This window comes from Argiope bruennichi, chromosome X1, assembly GCF_947563725.1.
Source record: "Argiope bruennichi chromosome X1, qqArgBrue1.1, whole genome shotgun sequence".
Lineage (NCBI taxonomy): Eukaryota > Metazoa > Arthropoda > Arachnida > Araneae > Araneidae > Argiope > Argiope bruennichi.
Window position 1 is genome coordinate 82834432 of NC_079162.1, and position 25022 is coordinate 82859453.

A 25022-nucleotide genomic window follows, 5' to 3' on the forward strand; every position below is an offset into this window, starting at 1 on the left:
TGTTTTATTCGAGAGCTTCCATTCGACAGATCGTATCGATTGTTATTTTCTATCGTGATCCAAAGCTTATAATCGAAATATCACCAGAAAGATCGTATCAATGATTTGAATCACACCCGAACGAAACACAATCTAGAAATCGACTCTTTGTATGCCAATCTTTTTGAGTCCAATCATAGGCTTTCTTTCTCCGTCTGTTTCGTGGATTGTGATTGGTTTGAGAATTACGTGTTTATTTACATTATAAATGGAAAATAAAAAGGGAATTTGTATTATTAAATTACTGTTTACCTATATAAGTTTGAGATGGGCAATGAAAATGTTTTTTTCCTTCATACTTTCGAACCTTTAATGCCGTAACAGGCATTTTTTAAAATTATTTTCATATTGTCTATGACAATTTTAGAAAATATTTTAGTGAATATAAACAACGAGTTCAGAATAAGTTATGAATGCTACTGTATTCCTAGCTTTACAAAAAGGTTTTAAGAAAACAATTGCAATTATTTATTAAGTAATAATTAATACTGTGTAGTAATTAAAAAATTTCCCATTAAATTTATGCCTGTTTTAAAAAGTTATTTAATTTATGGATTTTTTTTAAGGAATAATTCACTCTAATTATCTTAACTTCCTTTTGACCAACATTCATGCATTTATGTATTTTATATTTTATTGCAATTAATGTTCATCTAATTTTAGTGTTGAATTTAGATATTCATTAATAATAGTTGAATTTACAATCAATAAATAATTTTAATTAATGCTAACAAAAAGAAATATTAAATATTTGTTTTCAATAATTTTTAAATGATTTTTAATTTTAAAATTATTAAAACAGAAAAAAATTCAGTGAACAAAAGGAGAAAATAATCGCTGTATCTTCTAAATATTCAAAATTCTCATGAAATAAACATTGGCCAGTAGAAAATAGAAATAGTAGTTCCTGTTTCATACCAATCATTAAAAGAATTAACTAAAATTTACATAAACATCCTGCACTGTTTAACAGATTTATTACTCTTCAATTTTGCTTCATAATGAAGTTAATATGTGCACTATAGGACATAATTATAATTAGACTGATTTTTTTTTAAAGGATCTTTTTTCATAAAATTCAGTTGATAGTGTATTCATATATTGAGTGTTTATTTTTTTTTCCTCAGTATTTTGAAAATTTTCTTAACAATGATTTTCTGATAGAAGAAATTATTTCTGAATATTATATTTATTTTTATTTTTTTATATAATAATATTTTATTATTATGAAAGTTACTGAAATATGTCAGTTGTATTAAAAATAATTCTTTTATAAGTTATCTTGCTAAATAATTATTTGAACAATTATCAAAAAAGAAAATTACTACATATATATATATATATATTTGAAAATAACATCACAGTAATTATGATTTGTGTAGAATACTGCTTGTAGTATTAAATCAGAATAGAAATAAACTTTGCACTTTTTTTTTTATTATTATTTCCTATTTGTAAATTAATAAAATTAATTTTTTTATCAGCTCAAATGAAGGATTTGTACTATAATAATTCATAGTATTCTATATAGATATCCTGTTCTTTCTTCTAGTGATTAATTTTCTGTAGAATTCTTTCTTTTAGTGACTAATTTTTAAAATACTGTGGAATTCATTTTAAGTCATTTCTTGTTTGTAGTTAAATTGGCTGATGATCTAAGTTGTCTTGAAACAAACATTCTATATTGATATAAATTTTCTATATTTATGTTCAGTTTATAAATAATCAATATGTATATGTGCAAAAAGATTTGTATTATAAATTTCTCTAATAAACTAACCTGGCCTTTTCAAATATCCAGATAATGATCTGGGCAAATTTTAAACAAATAATATTTTCAAGTGAATTTCTTGTAGAAAACCTTAACCATTCTATATTGGTATAGTTTTAAACAGAATCATTGGTCCAATTAATTGAAATAAAACTCTTCTTTGAGGTTACAGCTTATGTATTAAAATCATTTTTAATAAAATTATAAATGTATAATTTTTTTCTTGTATAAAAGATACTATAATTTCAATAAATCACATCAAAGCCATTTCTCAAAAGTATCAGTGGTATTCCTTAAATCAGATGTTATAGTATTTTCACATTAGTACTCTAGAAATAATTTTATTATGACAAAGAAAACAATAACTTTTTTCAGAATATAACATTCAGAATATTTGGAATTCTGTTTTTGTTAAAACGATGATTGTCAATGCTTTTTAAAAATTGCTGAAACAAAAATATTTTATACAAATGGATTTTTTTCCATTCACCCTTTTTTTTTTCTCCAAGGATTATATAAGAAGTTGTGTATGGCAGTCTATAGTAAATTTTAGACTTATCTATATCATTGTCATTCAAAAAGATGAGAAACTACATGAATAAGAAACACTTAGCTGAGGGAAAAACTTTCAACTGAAATTTCTAGCTTCCTAACTTTAAAAAGTTGTTGATATTTCAACAATTTACTTTATTCTTTTAAGGAGAATTGTAGAAAGCAAAAGGTTATGTAGATATAAGATATATAATTGTTTTATAAATTTAAAAAACTTGATAAAAAATATTTATGTATTTAAATGTTGAAACTTTTCTTTTCTTCTTATAGGAAATACTTTCTTCACATAGTAATAAAATAACTTTGAAACATATATATTAATAATACAGCTTTATAAATAAAATCCCTCCTATAAAGTATCCCCCCCCCCCTTTCTTCTGTGTCAGGGAATTTATAAAACAATGAAAACAGTTTGAACTTCAGGACATCAATGTAATCTATTGTTGGAAATTAGACAAATTTTCAAATCTCAGAACCTAATAAATTTTCAAGTTTTGCCAAAATATTGTGCATAATTAAAATTTCTGGAATTAATTTCTAATAAATAAAATAATTGCATTTCAGTCTTCTCTTGTTAATAAAATAGAATATATAGATAAAAATGTCAGTAATTGAAATTTAAAAAAAAAAAGGTATTTGTGGGGGAGGAGTATTAACAGTCTAAATTCAAAATCAAGAGCAGTATAGATAAGCAAGAGCACTAAGATGCATGTGAATAATTTACTGGCATATCCATTCAAGAAGATCTATCACAACTGTGATGCAAGTAAATAACTGCTATCACAGATGAACAGATCATCTAGTCTGCCACAGATCTGGCTGGATTTTCTTTTGTCTCTGTAACAAATCTTCCAATTTCTTATCCAGTGTTCCCAAGTTGAACAATATTGTAAGCGTCGTACCAATTGCAACTCAACTCCGCTCCAATGTAATTAATTCAGATTTTGTTTTCTCAATGTAAATATGCTTTCGAAATTTTCTATGTAAATATTCGCAATTACAGTGTTCTCTCATATCACATCCATAGTAGTTATTGAAGATATTTTACAAGTATTAAACATAAATACATGTATTCATTTTTGTAGTGAACATGATATATTTAGAAAATGTAGGTACAATCCCTGGAAAAACACAAATAAAATGATATAATAAAAGAAAACATGAAAGCTAATTATGTGGCTCAAAATCTAAAGACAGTACACAACTTTTTAATATAATTATTATAAATCAAGTAACGATTACATATTATATTTTGTTGAATTCAAAAAAGTTTTGCATAGTAAATTTACTATGAAAGATTGAAGAAAAAACACATATTGTTCTTTATAAATATTGCACAATACGTATAAATAGTTATAGGGGGGAAAGTGCATAAATACTGCTGAAGTAAATGCGAATGGAACATCAAAACTTAACAATAGAATATTTTTCATTAAAATCATTAGAAAATAAGCTGATTACATGCATTATGCTTGATAAAGCAAGAGCAAATAATACACACAAAATCTTTTTTTAAAAAAAAGGGGGGGGGGCTAAAATAAAAAGAAAAATGATAAATACTGTTTTTTTATGTCTTGCAATGTTATGGAAAAGTAAAATTAGGATTTATTAAAAATTAAGACATAATTACTATTTAAATGAATGTAAAAGCAGAATAGATTTATCAAAAGTTTGAGTCAGAGCTATTTTAAAGATTCTTAGATAACTCAGCAAATATAGTTGATTGATAATACTGATTCTAAAATGTACTTATGTAAAATAAGCAACACTAAACTAGATGTTTCCTCTTGTGCTTACTTTGAGTTTCTAATAACTTACTTTGAACTTTATTCATTTTAGAAAATTTTGCAACATATTTTTATAAAAAATCATGCAGTGTACATTATACAGCAAGAAAAATAGTGTTAAAAATTGATCAATCTTGTTGTTGTTGTTTCTTATGGCACTTGCCATGGACAAGCCCGCTGTTCGAAGACAGCCGATTTAAGCCTGAGTGGGAGCGCCTCTTGTTTCCATAGTAGCGCCATATAGGGCCAAGAGAACGACTTAGCTACACATACGTCACAACCCTTTTTACGGGGCGGACTTCATTCACTCAACCACAGATCGTAATTTAGAAATGAATCAGAGAACGACCACCCCTGATCCAGTACCCCCATAATCTTATTTATTATACACATGTGATAAATATGTTAAATAGTCATATTTACTGTACATTTGCCATAAATCTTTCTTCTTGGAACTGTTGCAAATTATCATATACCTTACTTTGCTTTTATCCAATTCGCAGAGTATTACTTTATACACTTTTAAAAAATGGGTACTCGCAATTTACATTATATATGTGTTCGCTTCCATCATACTTCTTCTTAGGGGCAATTTCCTGTGCAGCAAAAGACGTTAACATGAACTGAAGTTTAACAAAATAGTAATTTCAAAATGAAATCTTTCAAGTTTTGCATTCACATTTTTATTATAACACATAGGCCTATATTATGTGTTATAGTCTATAGTCATGGTCTGGTCGATCTCTAGAAAGTCTCATAAACAATCTTTCTGATTGACATAATTATTCATTAAAATATAAGATGCGCTGTCTTTTTAAATAAGTCCCAAACAATTTTATGATGAAATAAATTATAACTATAGCATAAAACTGCATATTATATAATAATATTGATTTACTTACCAGTTATTGAGTAAACTGTACATATAATATACGGTATTTGCATAGTACCTGCATGCAGTTGGCAAATATAGTCAAGTTTTATTTATGAAATAACTTATTAGAAGGTGATCTTTGGTGGTTAATTTTTAGCATGCAGTTGATACACAAATATCTAATTACAAACTTTTTCTTGAAACATGATTATTATTAATAAAAATTATTACTTATTAAATAAATCAAAGAAGATGACAGATACACTCATTTGATTATCATTGCTAAGCATTGAGAGAATATCCATTTAGAATTGAATAAAAAAAAAAAAATGTTCATTGCAATTACAGTTTTATAATGACACTTGGTCCAAAAGTTTAAAACTATCGAAACATGGGAGGAAATACATGCTCAGGTTATTGAGTTGTTTTTAAAATGTAAAATAAATACATAATAAAAAAACACAATTTGTATATAAATTTTTTTGTATATCTTTTTGCATATATTTCATAACAAAGAATTGCAATGATAGTTGATCTTGTTTCTCATTGCTTCTTACATCATTATTACACTGAAGTATGTATAAGACTTTGATATTTTCAAAGTTCTTCCCACCCATCCACCCCTTTTTTTAAAATTCAGTCTACATATTTTATGCTGATTATGCAACTTGTTTTGTTAATTTAATAAAAAGATAAGCATAAAAGTGAATTTAAAAAATAAAGAATTTAAAGCAAAAGAAGGAAATCTGGATACTAGTAGTAGTAGTTTAATATTAGCTGCACAGTGTGACTGTATGAAAGAGAGTAAATGAAACTATAAAGTTTGCACGATTAAAGTGATTATTAAAGAAAATGTAGTGATTGATGAAAGTGGCAAACATTTCTGAAGATAGAATCTTGTAAGAGAACGTTCTTTGCGGCCTCTGAAAGTAAATTCAGTTCCGACTATAGAGATATCTAGAGAATCTATTGCGGGGTCATTAGTTAACTATCATTAGTTAACAAAAAGATAATACATGCGCAATAAGTTTAATTTTTAGAATAAAAAAGCAATAATTTTATACACATTTAATATAAGGAATCTGCTATCATGAATAAACAAGAAAATAAAATGTATGCAATAAATATAAAAATGATAGACATTCTTTTCATGCCCATCCATTATCCTGAATGTATAAGCACTTGTTCAGAAAGTATATCTAGGGTCATTATAAACTCAGTCAAAAGTTTAGAGTGGGATTTTAAAAAAATAAACAGAATATACTGATAGAGGATTTATTTATTTACAGAGTTGAAACTTGCGCCAAAAACTACGTTTATCATATTGAATCTCGGAAGTGTAAACACGAAGCAAGTGGAGGAATCACCATTCTCATGTCAACCTTCCGGAGTCCAATCACAAGGAAGCTCACATCAACCATCATGAAATTTTTGTAAGCTGTGCTGTGATTGTACTCATTTAGGTTGACATGGTCTGGCCGATTTCTAGAAAGTGTCAATTTCTAGTAACCCATCACTTCCTAGAAATTGACTAGACAATATCAATCTAACGGCTGTATTCACCAAACCGGTTTCTAAACAATGGATCGTTCAATCAATGACAGATCATCAACCAATGATCGTTGGTATGCACAAACGTTAGTTTTACGGTCAAGAAAACAGGTGGCGCTGATGTAGCCAGCACAACGGCAACGTCGTGATGTTTCGGAGTTCCGCGATGTGACGAAGTGGTCACGAGCTCCTGCACATCATAATTTGGAATAGATACTTTAATTTTTTAGTTTAGGGAAAAGTTAAAATTAATTGAAACTAGTTTAGATGAGCACAGTAAAGCTCTAACGTCATGAGATTTGGTATTAAATTTATTATTAATGATAGAATTAATTAATGAAAATAATATAAGGATTATTTATGGGGTAAAAAGAAATTTTAATGGATTTACGTTGCACGTACCTTTCTCAATGGGGACTGAATTTAATTTGCTTGAATTAAAAAAATTTCCAGAAAATTATTCTCGCGTGTAGCTCATCGTAGCTATCTAAGACCTAAACAGTTATGCCACCAGATCGGCACCAGAGTTATGAAGTTCTCAGCTTTTTTACGGCTGGGAAATTTATATAAATATTATCAATTGCAGCTCTAAGTCTTTTCCTAGAGCTGGGTAACGTTGGATCATATGCTGGTATTTTGAGTAACTCATTGCGAATCTGGGATAATTTTTCGAAGAACTTGATTAACGTTCTTTTAATAAATTCCGAAACAGGTTCAATTTTGAGGTTGTTATGTATTATTTTTCGTCTGACATACCAGGGTGCGTTAACGATTTTCCTCAGTTGTCTGTTTTGAAAAACTTGCAACCTCTTGATGTTGGTGGCTGATGTCGCCCCCAAATTTGGGAGCCGTACACTAGAATTGGTCTTAAAATAGCTTTGTAGAGCAGAAGCTTGAGCCTAATCGATAGCTTGCTCCATGGAGAAATTAAGTTGTTGGGTTTAATACTCATTTTAGTAGCTTTGGAAAGGGCTGCTTTAATATGACTATTAAAGCTTAATTTTGCGTCTAAAACTAACCCTAGGTATTTATATTCTTTTACGAAGGGGACGGGTTGGCTGAAAATTTGGATTTGGGCTAAATCAGGCATTACCAATTTTTTAGAAAATAGGAGGCACGCGCATTTATTTTGGTTGACCTTTATTTTCCAGCCGATGAGCCAGCACTGTAAAACGGTCATGTACTGTTGTATGTTTGCTATGATTGTGTGTGGATCCCTATGCTGTGTGAGAATGGCGGTATCGTCTGCAAAAATTGCTAAATGACAATTACTAGCTCTGAGTAGATCGTTAACATAAATGTTAAAAAGAGTTGGAGAAAGTAAACTCCCTTGCGCACATCCGCTCAGGATTGTTCTGGGAGATGAAATTACATCGTTTACTCGTACCCGAAAATTACGAGAAAGTAGGTACAAGCGTAAAATTTTGACAAATTGCGCCGAAAATCCAAGTCGCATGCACTTGAATAAAAGCCCTTCGTGCCAAATTTTATCAAAGGCTTTGGCTACTTCCAGAAAAAGTGCACCTGTGGTTTGGGACTTCACAAAGCCTCTGTGAATCAATTCTGTAACACGAATTAGCTGGTGATTCGTCGACGGATTTTTTCGAAAACCGAATTGTTCGGAAATTATAATATTATTGTCGCTGAGGAATTGATTCAGACGTTTCAGAAGAACAGATTCATACGCTTTGCTCAGGCTACTAAGTAGCGAGATGGGACGAAAATTTTGAGGTAAAGTCAACAGGAATAGGACAACCTACCGAGGAACTAAAAGGAACTCGCATTTTGTTATTGTAAACATAACGTGTTAATCATTCTGTTACTGAGCGCGCCATTTCATTAGTATTCATTCTTTGTTTCAAGAGGAAAGAAGGATTACCGATTGTCACCGAGTGATTCACTTTGAAGAAAACTCTTACAGGCCTTATATTTAATTATTTTCTTATTTAATCTCTTTAAGAAGATTTGTTATAATTTTTTTCGTTTACTTAAAACTATTGTTTTTAAGATAGTACTAATTAGGGTTAATAGTAAACGTACTAATTAGGGTTAAGAGCAAATGAAGAGTTTGATTAGTGTTTTTTGACATGTTTTTTCATACAATAAATGTATCTAAATTTAATTGCATAGCCTTAAATATTTATTTATCATTGATTGTTTAAATAGTGAGAGGAATTTTACTAGTGCTTTTGTCATTTTATTTATTTGCAGTAAATTTTACTTTCAGTTGTGTAAAATATAATTAAGAAATGAATTTCTTTATTACATATGTATAGAAATGTTTTTTAGTGACTAGTTAGTTATTGTCTTACAGTAATTGAAAGTGCATCATTCATGTGGTAGCTAGTAGAATTTGGAAATATCTCAGTATTGTATTGACTTTGCTCTATTCGATCTTGGATTAGCTTATCTTTGTGCATATTATTCAGATATTTATTGCTCTTAATCGTTTGTTATAAGGAAATCAGTTTAGAATACTTAACTGTCACAATGAATCTTCTTTTGATTGGAGATTTGATGATTAAACGCTTGAAAGCCCATTTATCTGAGGATTTGGATGTTATTTTTTACCGAGGAACAACTATTGAGAGGTTAACCAGTAGAATTTCTACAATAAAGAAAAACTATTATTGGATTTTAATTTATGTTGGCACCAATAACATATCAGTTGATAGTGTAGAAATGATAATTTAAAAGTATAGGTCACTGGCTAATGAGATTTTACGAATCAATCCAAAGGCAAGAATTATTTTCTCCAGTATCATTCCTAGAGATTTTAACTACTTTGAAAAACGATTACTGGAAAACTGTTCAACATATAAAAATCTTAAACCATAAGACTGAAGCTGTAAATAAAGCATTAGAAAAGTTGTCATACTGAAGATGCTTTTATCTTTTGCAGTTCTAACAAGCCATCCTGGTCTGGTTTCCTGGGAAAGGATGGTTTACATCCTTATAAAAGTGGTGATCTTCGCTTGGCCAATTATTTCTGTAGGTTTTTAAAGAAATGTGTTTCTTCAGATAATGCATCTCGAAAGGTATGTATGAATATGTGGTGGTGACATTATAAGCCAGTTAACAACTTCCGGAGAAGAGTGTACACTTTTGTCTAGTGGCTTTGTTACTCGGCTATGAACCCTAACGTTGCGAGTTCGAACCTCAACCTGCACAAATATTATTGTTTATATGCAATTTATGATAATATATATATATTTTAAGTACTGATGAAAGTTAGAAAAGTATTTGTATTTATTTTGGTTTTTGTTTAACTTTTGTAGAGGAAAAATTGCCAGTCGATCACCCCGGAATATATTTTGGATCCTTTGGAGTTTCCTCCATTGCCTTTCTGTAATCAGCCTTCATTTTTGTCATCATGGCCACAGCATTCTGGTTCTGCTTTGCCTTGTAGCGAGTTACCAACTTCTGTTGACCCAGTTCCTATGTTTCTTCTTTTCCATCAGCTTCTCAAAAGGTATATATAAATGCATCTGTTATCTGATTATATACAATTTATATTGATATTTTTAATGTCCACAGTGTTTTAAAAGATTTGTTATTCATTTTTCTTATATAATTTCTACAGGGTCAAAAACGTCAGTCAATTGCTCCTCAATTCATTTTGGATTTAACTGAGTTTCCTGCATTGTCTTCCTCAAGGTAATTTCATTTTTACCATCTTGGGCTAAACATCCTGCTTCTTGGCCTTTAGCACGGCCATCTGTTTCAGCTTGTGCAGTCTCAACCGCTTCTCGTTCTCTTCCACCCTCTCCGCCTGTGCCTCTTGCTGGTCATGTTCAATTTCTTGTACCTATTGTTTCCTATATGCCTATGGTTCAGTTCTTGCAATTCCATTCTGTTGCTGTGTCCTCTCCTCCATTTTATGTACCTGTTGTTACACCATTTCTACCAGCTATTGTACTTGCTGCTGTTTCCTCTTTTTCAACTTGCAGTCAGTCAGTTGTTGCATGCACTCTGCCAACCCACTGTGAACCAGAACCTGCTCGTACATCCCCAGTCCAATGTGAACCAGAACCTCCTCACATTTCCCAGCCCAGTGTCGGCCAGCATGTGTTTCTAACAAACTCGGAAAGGCAAGAATCACCAAGATAAGTAAAAATATTTTTTCAAAATGTGACAAAAATATCTATGAAAATTTTATTGGCCGTATTCCTACAACAAATAAATTTGCAGTGTTACTAGATGATTGTAAAGAAAATAGGACAGATATAGTTTTGGCTCTAAATTAAAAAAATATATATATCACTGGAGGAAGTGCCCAGAATTTCTTATATTCAAAGACTTGCGATTATTGTGGGAGAACTTATTTGTCCAAGTCATCATTTTCAAAGCATTTAAGAAAATATAAATGTGTAGAACGCGTTAAGAGTACTTATCCTAAAGAATGTGAGGTATGCTTAAAATGTTATTCCTCAAGATCCTCTTTTGCAAATCATTTAAAACGCTGTAAACCAAAGGTTTGTGATGTTTTAACTTTGCCAAAAAGCAAATGTATAGTCCACCTCACGATTGTTGGCGTTCGTCTTCAGACGAGTCCACTTCAAAACCGGTTGGAAACAAGAGGAGCCAAGGTTGCTATAATCTTGCGTTGGCGAAAGAAGTTTCCTTCGTAAAGCGTCATTATTTGTTTACGACTGGCTTTGCGAGTGCCTTGCGTTTACTGTTGCTTTCCCGACTTCTTATATTTCTAATCTAAATCCATCGAAATATCAGTGCCATAATGCCTGGGAATCGCATTGTTTCCAAAGAAAGGAAAATAGTTAGGAATGTTTTGAGGTATTTTGAAAATGAATGTTCTCAAAACCAATTAAATATCCAACTTTGTCAACCGATCAAAAAGGCAGCCGAAGCGAACGGTGTTTCGACTAGAACCGTAAATCGTATAAAGCGGGAAGTAAAGAATACTGGCGATGTAAAGTCTCCCTTGAAACGAAGACGCATCGGAAAATTAATTTGTTCTTCTACCAGTTTGGATGATTTTGACTTTTGTGTTATTAGACAAACTGTCAGCGAATTTTATGCCAGAAATGAAGTGCCTTCTTTACGAACTCTTCTGCCAGCTGTTAAGGAGAAGATAAATTTTCCCTGGAAAGTGAAAACACTAAGACATGTTCTACAGAAAATTGGATTCAAATGGAAGCGATCTGTAGATAAAAGGAAAATTGTCATGAAAAGGCCCGACATCGTGCAATGGAAGTACAAGTATTTAAGAGATATTAAAAAATACAGGGATAGCAAACGAGTGATTGTCTATTTAGATGAAACTTGGATAGATAGCAACTTGTCATTTGGGAAGTGTTGGCAGCTCAACAAGATTGGAGCTGTCACCAAACAAACTGCTGGGAAACGCTTGATCGTTGTTCATGCAGGAAACCAGGATAGTTTTATAGAAGGAGCAAGCTTAATTTTTCAGTCCGGAACAGCCAAAGGCGATTATCATGGCCAAATGAACTATGATAGCTTTTCCAAGTGGCTGCAAGAAAAGCTTCTTCCTAATATTCCTCCACATTGTGTGATTTGCATGGGCAACGCTTCTTATCACACAAAAGTGTTAAATTCTGTACCTTCAAAATATTCCACAAAGAAAAATTTATCAGAATGGTTAGAAGAACGTAATATTCCATTTGATGTTAATATGTGTAAGCCTGACTTATATGATTTAATTGTATCCCACGCCCCTCCATCCAAGATGTTTTGTGTGGATGAAATTTTAAAAGCAAATGGTCATTATGTCTTAAGAATTCCGCCATATCATTGTGATTTAAATGGCATGGGCATCCATAAAAAGATATTGCGGAATAGAAATGTGAATGGCGAGCTCAATATAACAACGCTAAGAGATCTGACCATAAATGGACTTTTAAACGTGACAAAAAATGAATGGAAGAGTTTTTGTGACCATGCTAAAAAGGTTGAAAAGAAATATTGGGAGATTGACAATATAGTTGAACAAACTATCGATGAGATTAATTTCGTTGTAGGGGATGATTCAGACGATTCAGAAGCAAATGTCTCTGCCGAATCTGATTTCGAATATGACAGCGAGTCCACCTAAAGCGGCACTGAAATAATATTCAAAACACAATTTTTTTGAGCACTTCAGTAATCTTGTCGGTGAGGAATCCGACTAGTCATTAATTCCATAAATTCTTCAGAGTTTTTCCTTTTATGTTCAAACCATAACTCCTGCATTAATGTTGGTTTTTTCATATTAGCATTAAATTTACATGTTTTTAACATTTTTTCTTATACAATTGAACATTCATCTGCTTTGCGGCTTTTTTTTTTTCTGCATGATTTGTATCCTGGTTTTTCAGAATATATTACTTTCTCTGTTGGCGGTTCTTATGATGCTTAAATATTTTTGATGCTTCAATATTATAGATTGTTAATATTCAAATTAAAAATTCTTTGTTTTTGATAGAATTAAGGCAAAAATATCTCTGAAAAAATTATTTGGTTTGAAAGCCAATGCGTAATAACATGAAATTTCATCTGGCTAATATAAAACTTGATTAAATAATATTGAATTTTATTGTATAAGGCAATAAAGATTTTTCTTATAACTTTTTATCTATGAATCTGAATGTGTGAATTTTAGTTTGTTGTCTTAATATCAAATTTGCAGATTTATAACAACTCTGAATTAATTCCCATTCACGAATCAAGGAAATCGAAAGATTGAAAGTGTAGAAAAAAAAGCTTTGGAATTTTGCAAAAATTGATTTTTGCATTGCTGAAGATTTGTACTCGATAACTGCTTGTAAAGCATTTTTCGAACTTTTGAATGAAATTAGCACTTTTTAAGTTATTGTGTTAAAATCATTAAGGATTCAGTGATTGGATATATTTAAATAATAAAAACAATTCAGAAGTGAATACAAGTTTTAATTTATACATCGAAAAACCAAAATATATTCAAACTATAGGCGATGTATTGACATGATTTTAAAAGGATAAAGAGAAAAAAATTCAATTGAAAAATTAATTTAATTAGCTAAATGTCACTGTAAATTAAATGCCTGGAAAATTTAAGAAAACTGAAAAATACCCGAGTAATTTTTACAATCTGAGGGATATAGTACTGAAATTTTTTTAATGGCATGATAATAAATAATAAGTAAGCATTTCCCATACCATGACAGGTTTCAAGAACACTATGTGATCTTTCCTGTTAATTCCAGGATTAACATTTCATTGCATTCGTAACTTGCATTGAATCAGCGAAGCTAATATTAGTATTATTTTATAGCCGACGTTTAATAATCGAAAATTTGTCCAATTTTTCTTATTTTGATGCAATCAATTTAAGCTTATACAAATCGAAAATTTGTATAGTTTAAAGACAATAGAAACGACACTTATGTACTAAAAATTAGAGAAGCAACAAATTTTTCTTTCGATTTAATTATTTCAATAAGGTTGCAACACATATTTTTTTTAACCCTTGAATTACTTTTCGGATGGAAGTACTTGAGTATTTTACTGTTTTCTCTTAACAATGTAATCGTATTTATCCAAATGTCATCGATATTGCAGAATAAAATATCACGTTCGAGTTCCTTTCAAATATTACCGATTTGAAGCCAAATCTAGGGGGAGCGGTGTCACCCTTCATCCTCTCCTCTCACTAAGCTCCTGAGAATCTATATTAAGTCTGAAACGGTATATACAAATACCAGCTATCTTGATTCATTATAGTGATGCTGAAATAACTTAATCACATGATAATTAATTAATTAAATCATAAGATAAATGATTGATTCGGCCATATAACTGTAGTATTATTTCATTCGCCACAACTTTTTATTTTCACAAATATCGTATCATAGAAGCTCAAAAAAATTTAACTGAATACTCGAGACAAATCCCCCCGCTAATGCGCCAACTATGGAAACCTTCATTTGCCGCTTGCTTTTATGGCCCTCCCCATTTCCTGCTAATTCGGTGTTTTCGACTCTACCGTCGAGCGCCAACAATAGTGAGGTGGACTTATAATAATTTCTTGGAGGTTAGTGTTAGTTCTCAAGCAGAAATTGTAAAAAAGCCCACATTATGTTTAGTGCCAGTCAAAACAGCTTTAGATAATCAGCATTTAACTGATAAGTGTGAAAATTCTCCCCAGTTGTGTCTAGAGTGTGGTAGATTTTATAGCAGTAACGAATATTTTAATGAATACAAAAAAAAATGTGCCAGTAACAAGAAGCATCAATCGTATTTTTGTACAGAATGTAATAAAGCTTATGTTATTGTATGGAATTTAAATAAGCATCTTAATGTTGTGCATGACATTAAAAACAACAAAACTTATTCTTTCAATTCTAGGACAAGTTTTAAAATTTGGTTAGAATCTGAAACTATTGGTACCCATACTTATTTTAAAAAATCAACTGGTAAAAAAATATGCGGTGAGAAAACATTCGGAAATATTAAAATTAATAGAAATTCCACAGATTAAAGAAATCATGTTAAATAATGTAGTTAGTTGTTTGAATAATTTAGTAGCTGGTATGCATGGGGTTTTGAATCTTAAAAGTAACCCGGCTTCTGTTACACCTAAATTATATGTTGCACCTAATCAAAAAATTAATCCGCAGATTAAGTTTTTTAAAACTTCTCATAGAAAAAAAAAAAAAAAAAAGGAACTGCTCGGCTCGTGAAAATTGCAATAAGAGGCAAAAGTTGAATGAACTTTTTGATGAACCTAATAATCTTTTTGAGCAAGAGGCAGATTAAAAATCCTTTAATGTTAAAAATTCTGAATGTGTTAATCTTGATGTGTTTCATAGATTTAATAAGTTTAATGTCATAAATACTGCTGCTACAATATTAACTATTAATAATATTGATATTTCATTTTATATGTTAAAATCTTTAGATCCGTATATTACTGTCAAAGAAGAAAAATATCTTGATTCAATATCGTCAACTTTTAAGAAAGGTTGGATATACGACTCAGTCATTGATGCATTTAATTTTGTATTAACTAGAAAATTCACAAATTTCAAAGCTATTGAATCTTTACACTCTCTTTTGATTTTTAATTAAAAAAAAAAACATTCTTCAATTTCCTTAGATTCGAGATGTACCAAATTTTGATTTTCTTATAATTCCTGTAAATTTAAATTCCCATTGGACTTTAATTCTAGCTGATGTGAAAAATAAAATATTTGAATATTTTGATCCACTTTGTTATAAACCAGATAAAGACACCTTAACTTTAATAAACCGTTTGTGTACGGTATTAAATATTCGCTCAATTCAAATAGCCACTGGCAGATTGTTTTCCCACTTCATGTAAAACAAATAGATTATTTTAATTGTGGTCTCTATATTAATTACTATGTGTATCAAAAATTAAACAATTTATCAACGACTGAAAATTTCGATATAGTTGCTTTTAGAGCATTAATGTTTGTACAAATCACTGCAGGCTTAAATTTTTAAAATACTAGTTTTGTTTTGAATACACATTTTCAGCATTGTATGCTCACTACATTTCTTTAAGTAATTAAAAAAATGGGAATTGGACTGTACACCATTAATATTTTAAACTTTAAATTAATAAAATTCCCAATGATTGGGTTTAAGTGATTGTCTGCATATTTTATGGCTTTCACTTAAACTTTAACTTTTAGGGAAATTCCTTGTTTATTTCAGTTTCAGTAACAATCAAATGCGAATTATCAATGTTGCATTGATGTGAGAATGGAGAACCAGACTTCCTAGTTAAGTATATGGAATTTAAATCTGTAATATAAATTAAAAGATTATGATGTGAATTCTAGATATTGAAGTGTGTTCTTTTTTTATGCGCTTTCAAAGGTTGAAAAAATTGTTAAGTATTCATGTTGTTGCTTGCATTATTAAAAATCCCATTTTATTTATTTTGTCTTTTAATAAAGGAATAGCATTCCCAATGGTTGGGTTTAAGTGATTGTCTAGATATTTTCTGGCTTTCTCTTAAGCTTTTAACTTTTAGGAAAGTTCCTTTTAAGTATTTTACATTCAGCTGAAGTAATCAATTCTGCATTGAAATTGGAATGGAGAACTAATTTTCATGAATGTTCAAGAACCTTTGTAAGTATGGAAAGCTTATTTAATGTAAGCTAAAATTTACTGTAATTTTTTTTTTTTTTTTTTGAGTAATAGGAAATGAAAATTCAGTTAAAGTGGTTTTGGTTTGTATGTGATAAAATTCTCTTATAGGAATAGAAAATGTAATATTTTTTTATTAAAATTGTTACATTTTCTTATTACTTATAAGCTTATTAATTAACAACCAACTTAAAAGCCTTATTCACTTTCTTAATCTTATTCTCCATTTTTGTGTGTGTGTGTGTGTGTTTCTTTGTTTTTTGGCAATAACCTTTGAATATTACAACAACAAAAAATTGTTTTCAATTTTCAATCAGTTTTTAAGTAATTTAAAAAATGTGTTTCAATAATATGTTTGCATATATACACACACACAAACGTGCAAAAAGGCATTATGCATGTATGAAAAACAATTATCTTTCAATGTTTTGTTATCATGTTAACAAAAGCGCAAATTAATAGGTTAACTCTCACAAAAAACTAAACCTAGGAAAATGTAATTCTTAACATGTGTCTATGAAATAAACTAATATGAGACATGATATTTTTTAGTACAAATACAAGAAAAGTGTTTCTGTAACTTAAAATACCTTTTATTTATTCGATAGTTATAGTCAGCTCACTGCCTTTGGAGTTTTCTTTGACCTATTAATGTTTATGATTACAATATAAACATTTACTGATATATATATATATATATATATATATATATATATATATATATATATATATATATATATATATATATATATATATATATTAGAACTCTAAAATATTAATGTATAATCAGAATTTGATCATTGTAAAATCAAGCACATCTAAATAAAGTATAAATGCCAAAAGCTGTGATTTTGTTCATCAAAATTTAGTATAGAAATATAGCCAATAAAATATGCCTTATATAGATGTCTTTACCTACATGGATGATTTGTCAAGATATTGGTTGTACTTAATTTCAATTATATCCCAAATTTGACACTGTAGATCAAATGATGTGGCCTGTAGAGAGTCAACACAAATTCATTCATCTTTATTATTATTATAATGGAGATTATTTTTTTTTAAAAATGGATCAAAAGTGATAAATCTTGTGCTTCCTCCTTTTCTGACAGTAAAATAATTTTAATAGTATGTAAACATATAATATATTAAATGAAAAAAAAAATTTCTTTACATCAAATTATACTTAGTTATATATTATAAAAGAACCAATATAAAATAAAAAATGTATTTTTGTGATTATTCGAGGAATTTCTTTTTAATTTAAAATCTAAAAAATATTTTATTTAAAGATTTATATCAGTATATGTTTTGCTACCTGAAGTATATAAGGAAGATTGGCAAAAAATCATTACTCCTCTTCAAATTATGTTAACCATTTCAAAAGCATTATACAATAATAAGCAAATATTAAAAATTATATATTGCTTTATTAAAAAGATTCTTTATTTTTAATATTTGTTTATTTCTGTATAATGTCATTAAATTTATATGTGCTGTACTAATCTAAATGGTATGGCAAGAAATAAGAAAGGTGAAATATTAAGAAAAAACTTCTGCACACATGGTAACAAATAACAGAAATGGGACTTAATTTTAGAAAATATATTCTCATAAACACATCTATCAATAATTGTCTTGTAAAAAATGTTTATATTAATAACATAAAATTTTAATAAAATCACAAAGAGACTATATATATATATATATAGTCTCTTTGTGATAGTATATATATATAGTCTCTCTATATATATATGCTCATTACTTTATAATTTCTTTCAACACTCAGGATGAGAAACCCCATTAAATAATATAGAACATTATTATTAATAATTTTTGTGTATTGCAAAAGCAGTGGTAGTGATAATAGTTAGAGTAATCTTATTTGCATTGTATACCATTTTTGATGAGAATTTTTTGAAGTATGCAAGTATACATTTATCATACAAGTTTGTAATTCTATCATTGAATGCTTTTAGAAATTTGACGGAAAAAAAATGTGAAAAAATTATTCATTTTTAAGTTATCACATATCTTATTCCTCAGAACAACAGTCAGAGCCACAGTAAATATGTTAATGGTGCAGTAGCCATAACAGTATATAATAAAATTGTAAATAATACATTTTTACTGTAATTTTTAAAATTCTTAATTAAACTCTTTCACAGATCAAGTTCAGTAGAAACTGCATGCTATCAAAATTATACAGGGGGAAAACATTTTAAGGCTGAGATTTGTATATGGAATAAGTTTCAGGATTTAAAATCCTTGGAATCATAGTTTTATTCATTTCTTGAAATTTTTTCCATAGACATAGAATGTATATTTCCCAGACAGATTTGAAAATTGAAAAATAAAATTATTTCCCTCTTTTGAAGTAATTATAGATATGAGCAATTATTTTCACTTGACATGAATTAAGTTCACTATCAGATACAGAATTACTGATATTCACCTTGTATCATTTTGAAATTAATACTATTGACAACTTATTTCCTGAAATAAGAATGAGGGTAGTTGAAGAGGCCTCATGCAAAGAAGGAAGCATTGATATCAGTTTGTCTTTCTTCTTTTATATGACATTTTTGAAATAGGCCAACATTTCCAGAAAGATTATTTTTTTTTTTTTGTCCTCTATATAACCCTTGTTTAATATGAGTTTGATTTCTTTGCTATAAAGAATGAGAGGAATTTATGAAAGAGTTAATAACTTTACAATGCAACTGGAACAAGATTTTGTATAAATATTTAAAATAAATTATTGAATCCATGAATCAAGAATCCTTTTAATTAAATAAATGTTGGTTTGATGATATCTATAATTTGATGTCACCTAACTAATACTGATAATTTGTTGTCATCTAATCGCTACTGATAATTTGATGTCAGCTAATTACATATTTAAAGTGTTTTTTATTATGTAAAGTTAAAATTTTTGAATGTTGATTCCAAAGAGATATTTAAAGCTATTACTTAATTATTACACAATTTAAGCAAACAAAATTAATTTATAATGCAAGAACTACTGAAAATTTCGGAATGGAATTTGACACTCACTTATATATAAAGGCATATTGGGCCAAAAAATTTTGAAAAATCTGTTTCTGTAATGGAAAAATTCCGTGATACTGACACTATGTTAATCAACTTAATTAATTACTTTTTCGACCTATATAGACCTGTTTTCTTGAATAATTTTCATCAGCACCAAACATAACATGAAAAGTTATAAACATCACGGAAACTCAAATTTTTATTTTCAGAGTCAAGTATATGAAAGTAATGAGAAACCGTATATGCATTTTTGGAGATAATTTCTTCTAACGATTGAAACGAGAATTCGAACTATAACATAAAAAAGAAAGGATTACAATTTTAGTAATAAAATAACCTACCAAATTTAATTTATTTAAATTGTTGCGACTTAACTTATTGCAAGAAAGAAAGTAAAGGCAGATAGTTAATTTTCTGATGGACTCGGTTCTAAATATGATACGGATCTATATTTTAGGTGCTAAATATTTCTATCACAATTTATCTATCTAGCTTTTTATGTTTTGAAATTATCGTGTTCGCCTGTACCTTTCAGTGAAATCAATTTTATTTCCAGTCAATTCTTTAATTTTTCAAGATTTTAATATTATAGTAATACTTTTTATTACTTCAGTCATTTTATTTATTTTCAGGTACTTAATGACTATACTAAATTTATTTATTTTCGTACATATTCATTGCTATTTATTTTTATTAGGAGAAAATTTTCAAAATAATAACTAATCAGTTTAATATATTGTCATGCACTCAGTTTTTGAATTAGAAGTATGAATATTCTTTAAATTTTCTAAGCATTGCTTTTGACAATTCTTTAGAATACTCATGCTGGTTACATTCTCTCTCATCTTTCATTTTCGTAGCTCTCTTTTTATAAAGTTGGTGGGAAAATGACGGAAAAGCTGTATTTGTTATTACTTTATTGCTTAATAAATAAAATTTTTCAACGCCTTCCGGTTTACTGACTGAAATCTTTAAAAACCAAAGATGAGAAAATTAAGAAAATTCGCGTCTTTGCAAATTTTATCTTCATAACCTGTCAAATGGAATGTGAAATTTTTTTCTGAAGAGACAAATATTTGCATGAAAGTCAATTTAAAGTATTAATTTAAAGTCTTATCAGTGGTTTTCAAGTATTACGATTTCTTCAAGCTTCCACATCATATCAATGGAGATATTTTATTGTAATTCGGAGAATTTTGTCGATCTTCACTCTAATATTCATACTAGCCAAAATATTTTTTAAAGTCGCTATTTTAACTTTAAAAAAAATCGTAACTAAACTTAAGGTTACCAGAAACAGTCACCTGAAACTTTCTCGTATACTTTCAAATAATGATGTTATCATCCCTCCTCCTACCACAAAAATGGACCTTAATAAAGGTAGTATACATCACGAGTATTCAAATTTTTATTTTCAGAGCCCCGTAAATGAGAGCATTGTGCTTCTTAATATAGCTATACAAATTGCGTAGGTATTATAGAAACGGTTTCTTCTACCGATTGGACCCCGAATTCCAAATATAACAAGATTCCAATTTTAGTAACAAATTACCTATCAAATTTAATTTATTTTGATTTAAGTTATCGCATTTAGATATTATTTAAAATATGCTATGTAATTATGTTTTAGGTGCTTTCTATAAAATCTTATAATCTATCTCTCTATGTTTTGTACTTATCGTGTTCACCTGTACTCAAATAGCCGTACAGACTTCCTGAGCAGGGATTTCGTTCAAAATAGATAGTACATACAATTATAATTCTCGAATAAATAAATAAAAAAATAAAATTTAAGTAAATTGAAAGTCATGATTTTGATTACTGTCTACGTTTCAGATCTTCTCGAGTTTGAAAACATGTTTTTAGAACATGATAACTGGAAAACGATTTCAGCTACATGTACGAAATTTGGTGCATGGATTTTATACTAAATTTGAAAATTTCATTAAAATTTTGAACGAAATCCATTTTTAGGAAGTCTGTAGGGCTACTTGAGTACAGGTGAACACGATAAGTAAAAAAATGTAAAGAGTTAGATAATAAGGTTTTATATAAAGCACCTAAAATATAATTCTTTGTACATCACAAATATAAACAAAATCCTACGAAATCAGGTTTTAAACACTAGCAATAAACAAATAGCCAACATTAAAAAAACACAATAAATTTTTTTTTTCACTTTCTTATATATGAAATATAGAGTAAGTATTATAATCTTTAAAAAAATTTGACTTGAGATTTTGACGAATCTCTTCGTTTTAAACCTGAATGAGTACAAAAAAAAAAAAAAAAAAAAATTGGTATAAAGTTTTACTGTTTGTTTGTCTGTCCTGGAACGCGATAACTCAATAGCACTTTGAGCTCGACAAATGAAATTTGGTTCATTGTATTTACACCAAATTTGTTTTCTACCAAATTTTGATCGAAATCCATTCAGATATAGTCTATCTATCCAGCTGCGCTAATATAAATTAACATGATAAAAGGAATAGAGCTAGATGGATAAAATTTGGTACATATATTTACCATGTTATGTATAGATATCTATCTCATTCGGAAGCAAATCAGTCAAGGGGTTGACCGTCTGTTGTTCCGTATATTAGAAATAGAATTTTCACAAGCATGTAAACTCATTTGCTCTATGAATTTGTGACTACAATTGTAGCTTTGTATCAAATTTTGTTTTCAATGGATTGGTGAAAAGATTCGTCTAAAACACAAATTTAATTTTCGGTTTCTATTAATCACATGCTATGGAGTAATCCTTCTAAAAAAACCGTCGAAAATCACTCGATGGATACAGTAAAAACACTAAATTTACGCCAAAGATTTATATTTCATAACCGTTCTTTGAGAACGTTATAATAAAGATACAAGCCTTTATCCAAGATCCGCAATTTTATCTGGGAATAGGGAAAGGGAAAACGCCCTTATTAAAGCATAACGATGAAGTTTGGGAAGATCACTCCAGTTGGCTTATTTAATTTCAAAATAAGATTTAATTTAAAAGAATATTTTTTATTAGACAGTACCCTGTCTATATAGTTTATTAGTAGTATTCTTAAGTCCAATACTCAGATTATTTTGCAAACATTCCATACTTTTACCTTTACTTTAAAATTACTTTTTACCTGATAATTTGAAAGACATTGTTACCTGATTATTGTAAAGACATTGTTTTCTTAGTAAATAAAGACCGCCCCCCTCCCTCCTCAAAAAAGTCACAAATATAAATGTCCTAATTTTGGGGTAATTCCGAAATACAGTTGTTATATTTCGGAAGCAAAAACTTGGTTTTTAAAAATTATTGGAAAAATAGAATATCTTGAGATATTTATTTATTTGGAGAGTTTTAAAATATGTTGCAGGTTACACTTTCATATGTTTACCTTCATTTTCTGCGTTATTTTAAATAAATATTGTAACAATCAGTAATTAATAAATGAAAATGTTTGATGTTGCTTTTTAAAGAGTCAGTTACAAAACAAGTATTGAAATAATACATATAATTATTAGTATATTCAAAAATATTAATTTATTATCGTCGAAAGATATTGTTCTAAATTAATGGAGTTTATTGAAGTTTTTAGTTTTAAAAACTTTGTTTCTTGTCTGTAAATAATTTAATACATTAAGTTTTATCAAAGTAGATGTTAAAAATATTAGACATTTTTGATTAAAAGTCGACATTCAAATGTTTCTTTGACGATCTATGTCTTTTTTTTGTGCATATTTTAATCATTTTTTTTAATTATACATTTAATTATACATTTATACATTTAAAATTCTGACTGCGAGTTATTTTATTGTTTGAATTAATCACTTGATTATAAATTAATTTGAAATAAACTGAGTATCAAAATTTCTATCTCGAATTAAATCATCGAAATCTTCTCCCCGGCGTGTAAAATTTCAATTTATTCTGACTTTTCAATTATTCTTTTTTAAAAGAAAAAAAAGTCTACTGTTGACTTCATCTCGCTATCCGGGTTTTTTTTTTTTTTTTTTTTCTTCTTTTCTTTTCTTAAAATAAGTTTTGTCTACTCAAGAAGTGGCCTTTTTTTACATTTTATAAAGATATATAGAGACCCTCAATCCTTACGCATGCGCTGAAAATAGGACAACTTCGTCACTTTAAAGGTGGGTTCACACGAAACCAACTATTGCGCGCAATAGAAGGTCACGCCTACTTCAGGAAAATCACGTGACTGCTACGGGACAATGGCAAATGGTTGTCCCGTCGGGACAACTATTAGCCATTGTCCCATCGACGTTGTATCAACTGTTCACACGGGGACAATACAGGGACAAGAGTAGAGAGACAACAATGGGGTCAATTCATGTGACGTAAAAGTCACATGTCATGTACCTCTTGCGCATGGCATTTAAGTTTCATCCGCGCCGCTCTCGTCGATCAGTCTGCCATTAACGTTCTCCACCAAGTATGAAGCGGATTTTTTGTTTACATTTGAAGTTATAATTTTTGAGTCATTTTGTTTCCTCTTATTATGTGTTAACAGAGGAAATACTGGTGTGCTGATGGATGCATGCTTTAATGCGAAATACAAGAGTGACTGTCATGATAAAATGTTTTTTTATTTTATTTTCAACAAACCTGACTTGGGTTGATAGCTTTGGTATAGATTTTTTCAAGCCTTCGAAGTCAATGATATGCTCCGATCATTTTGAAGAATTCCTTCAGTTTGTGTCCATTTATTAAATATAGCTGTTCCAGTAATTTGTTAGAAAAACTCTTCGAAGAAAAAGAAATCGGTAAGCGATTTGCCACCAAAAACAATCAAACAAAATCATGAGTGCATTTCTAATTTACTTCATTCACATTTGATGAAATTTCTGATAATTTTGAATATGCTTAGAAGGTTTTAAAATGTTTACATGAGTATTATATTGCATTTTTTTACAAAATCTTATCTAAATTTAATTAACGTAAGTAAACAAAGTCCTATTGCAAAAATAGCAACTGCTATAATGCTAAACTTAGGTGGAAGTGAATATTACTAGCTTTCTAATTACATTTGCAGATTTGTGATGGATTCAAAGTGAATTTATATCAAACATCTTTTCTATTGTTCAAAATGAAATGTCAATAGTTTATTGTATTTAAACTGAAATTCACTGTTATCATAATATCCTGTTATAACACTGTGCACCTCAGTGATTTCTGTTTTAATAAATAAAGGTCTTTTCATTGAAAATCAATTTCCATATCAGCATTTATTATATAATTTTTATTCCCAACTTCATTGCTACATGCATG

At 29.1% G+C, this 25022-nt stretch overlaps 1 protein-coding gene across 8 annotated transcripts in view; it reads left to right on the top strand.

Annotated features, from left to right (window-relative positions):
• The window catches only part of LOC129958799 (uncharacterized), a 35168-nt gene extending 22305 nt beyond the window's left edge, over positions 1-12863 (top strand). The window contains exons 1-5 of one of the 8 annotated variants that reach the window (XM_056071483.1): positions 6415-6456; positions 9477-9612; positions 9853-10046; positions 10158-10231; positions 10525-11313. In XM_056071483.1, coding sequence (XP_055927458.1) covers positions 6446-6456; positions 9477-9612; positions 9853-10046; positions 10158-10203 — 387 coding nt within the window. In that variant the 5' untranslated portion in view covers positions 6415-6445 and the 3' untranslated portion in view covers positions 10204-10231; positions 10525-11313. Of the gene's footprint in view, positions 1-6408; positions 6457-9421; positions 10047-10157 lie in introns of those variants that run through there. The other 7 variants (XM_056071482.1, XM_056071484.1, XM_056071479.1 and 4 more) reach the window with 7 other exon arrangements.
• Positions 12864-25022: the final 12159 nt, after the last annotated feature.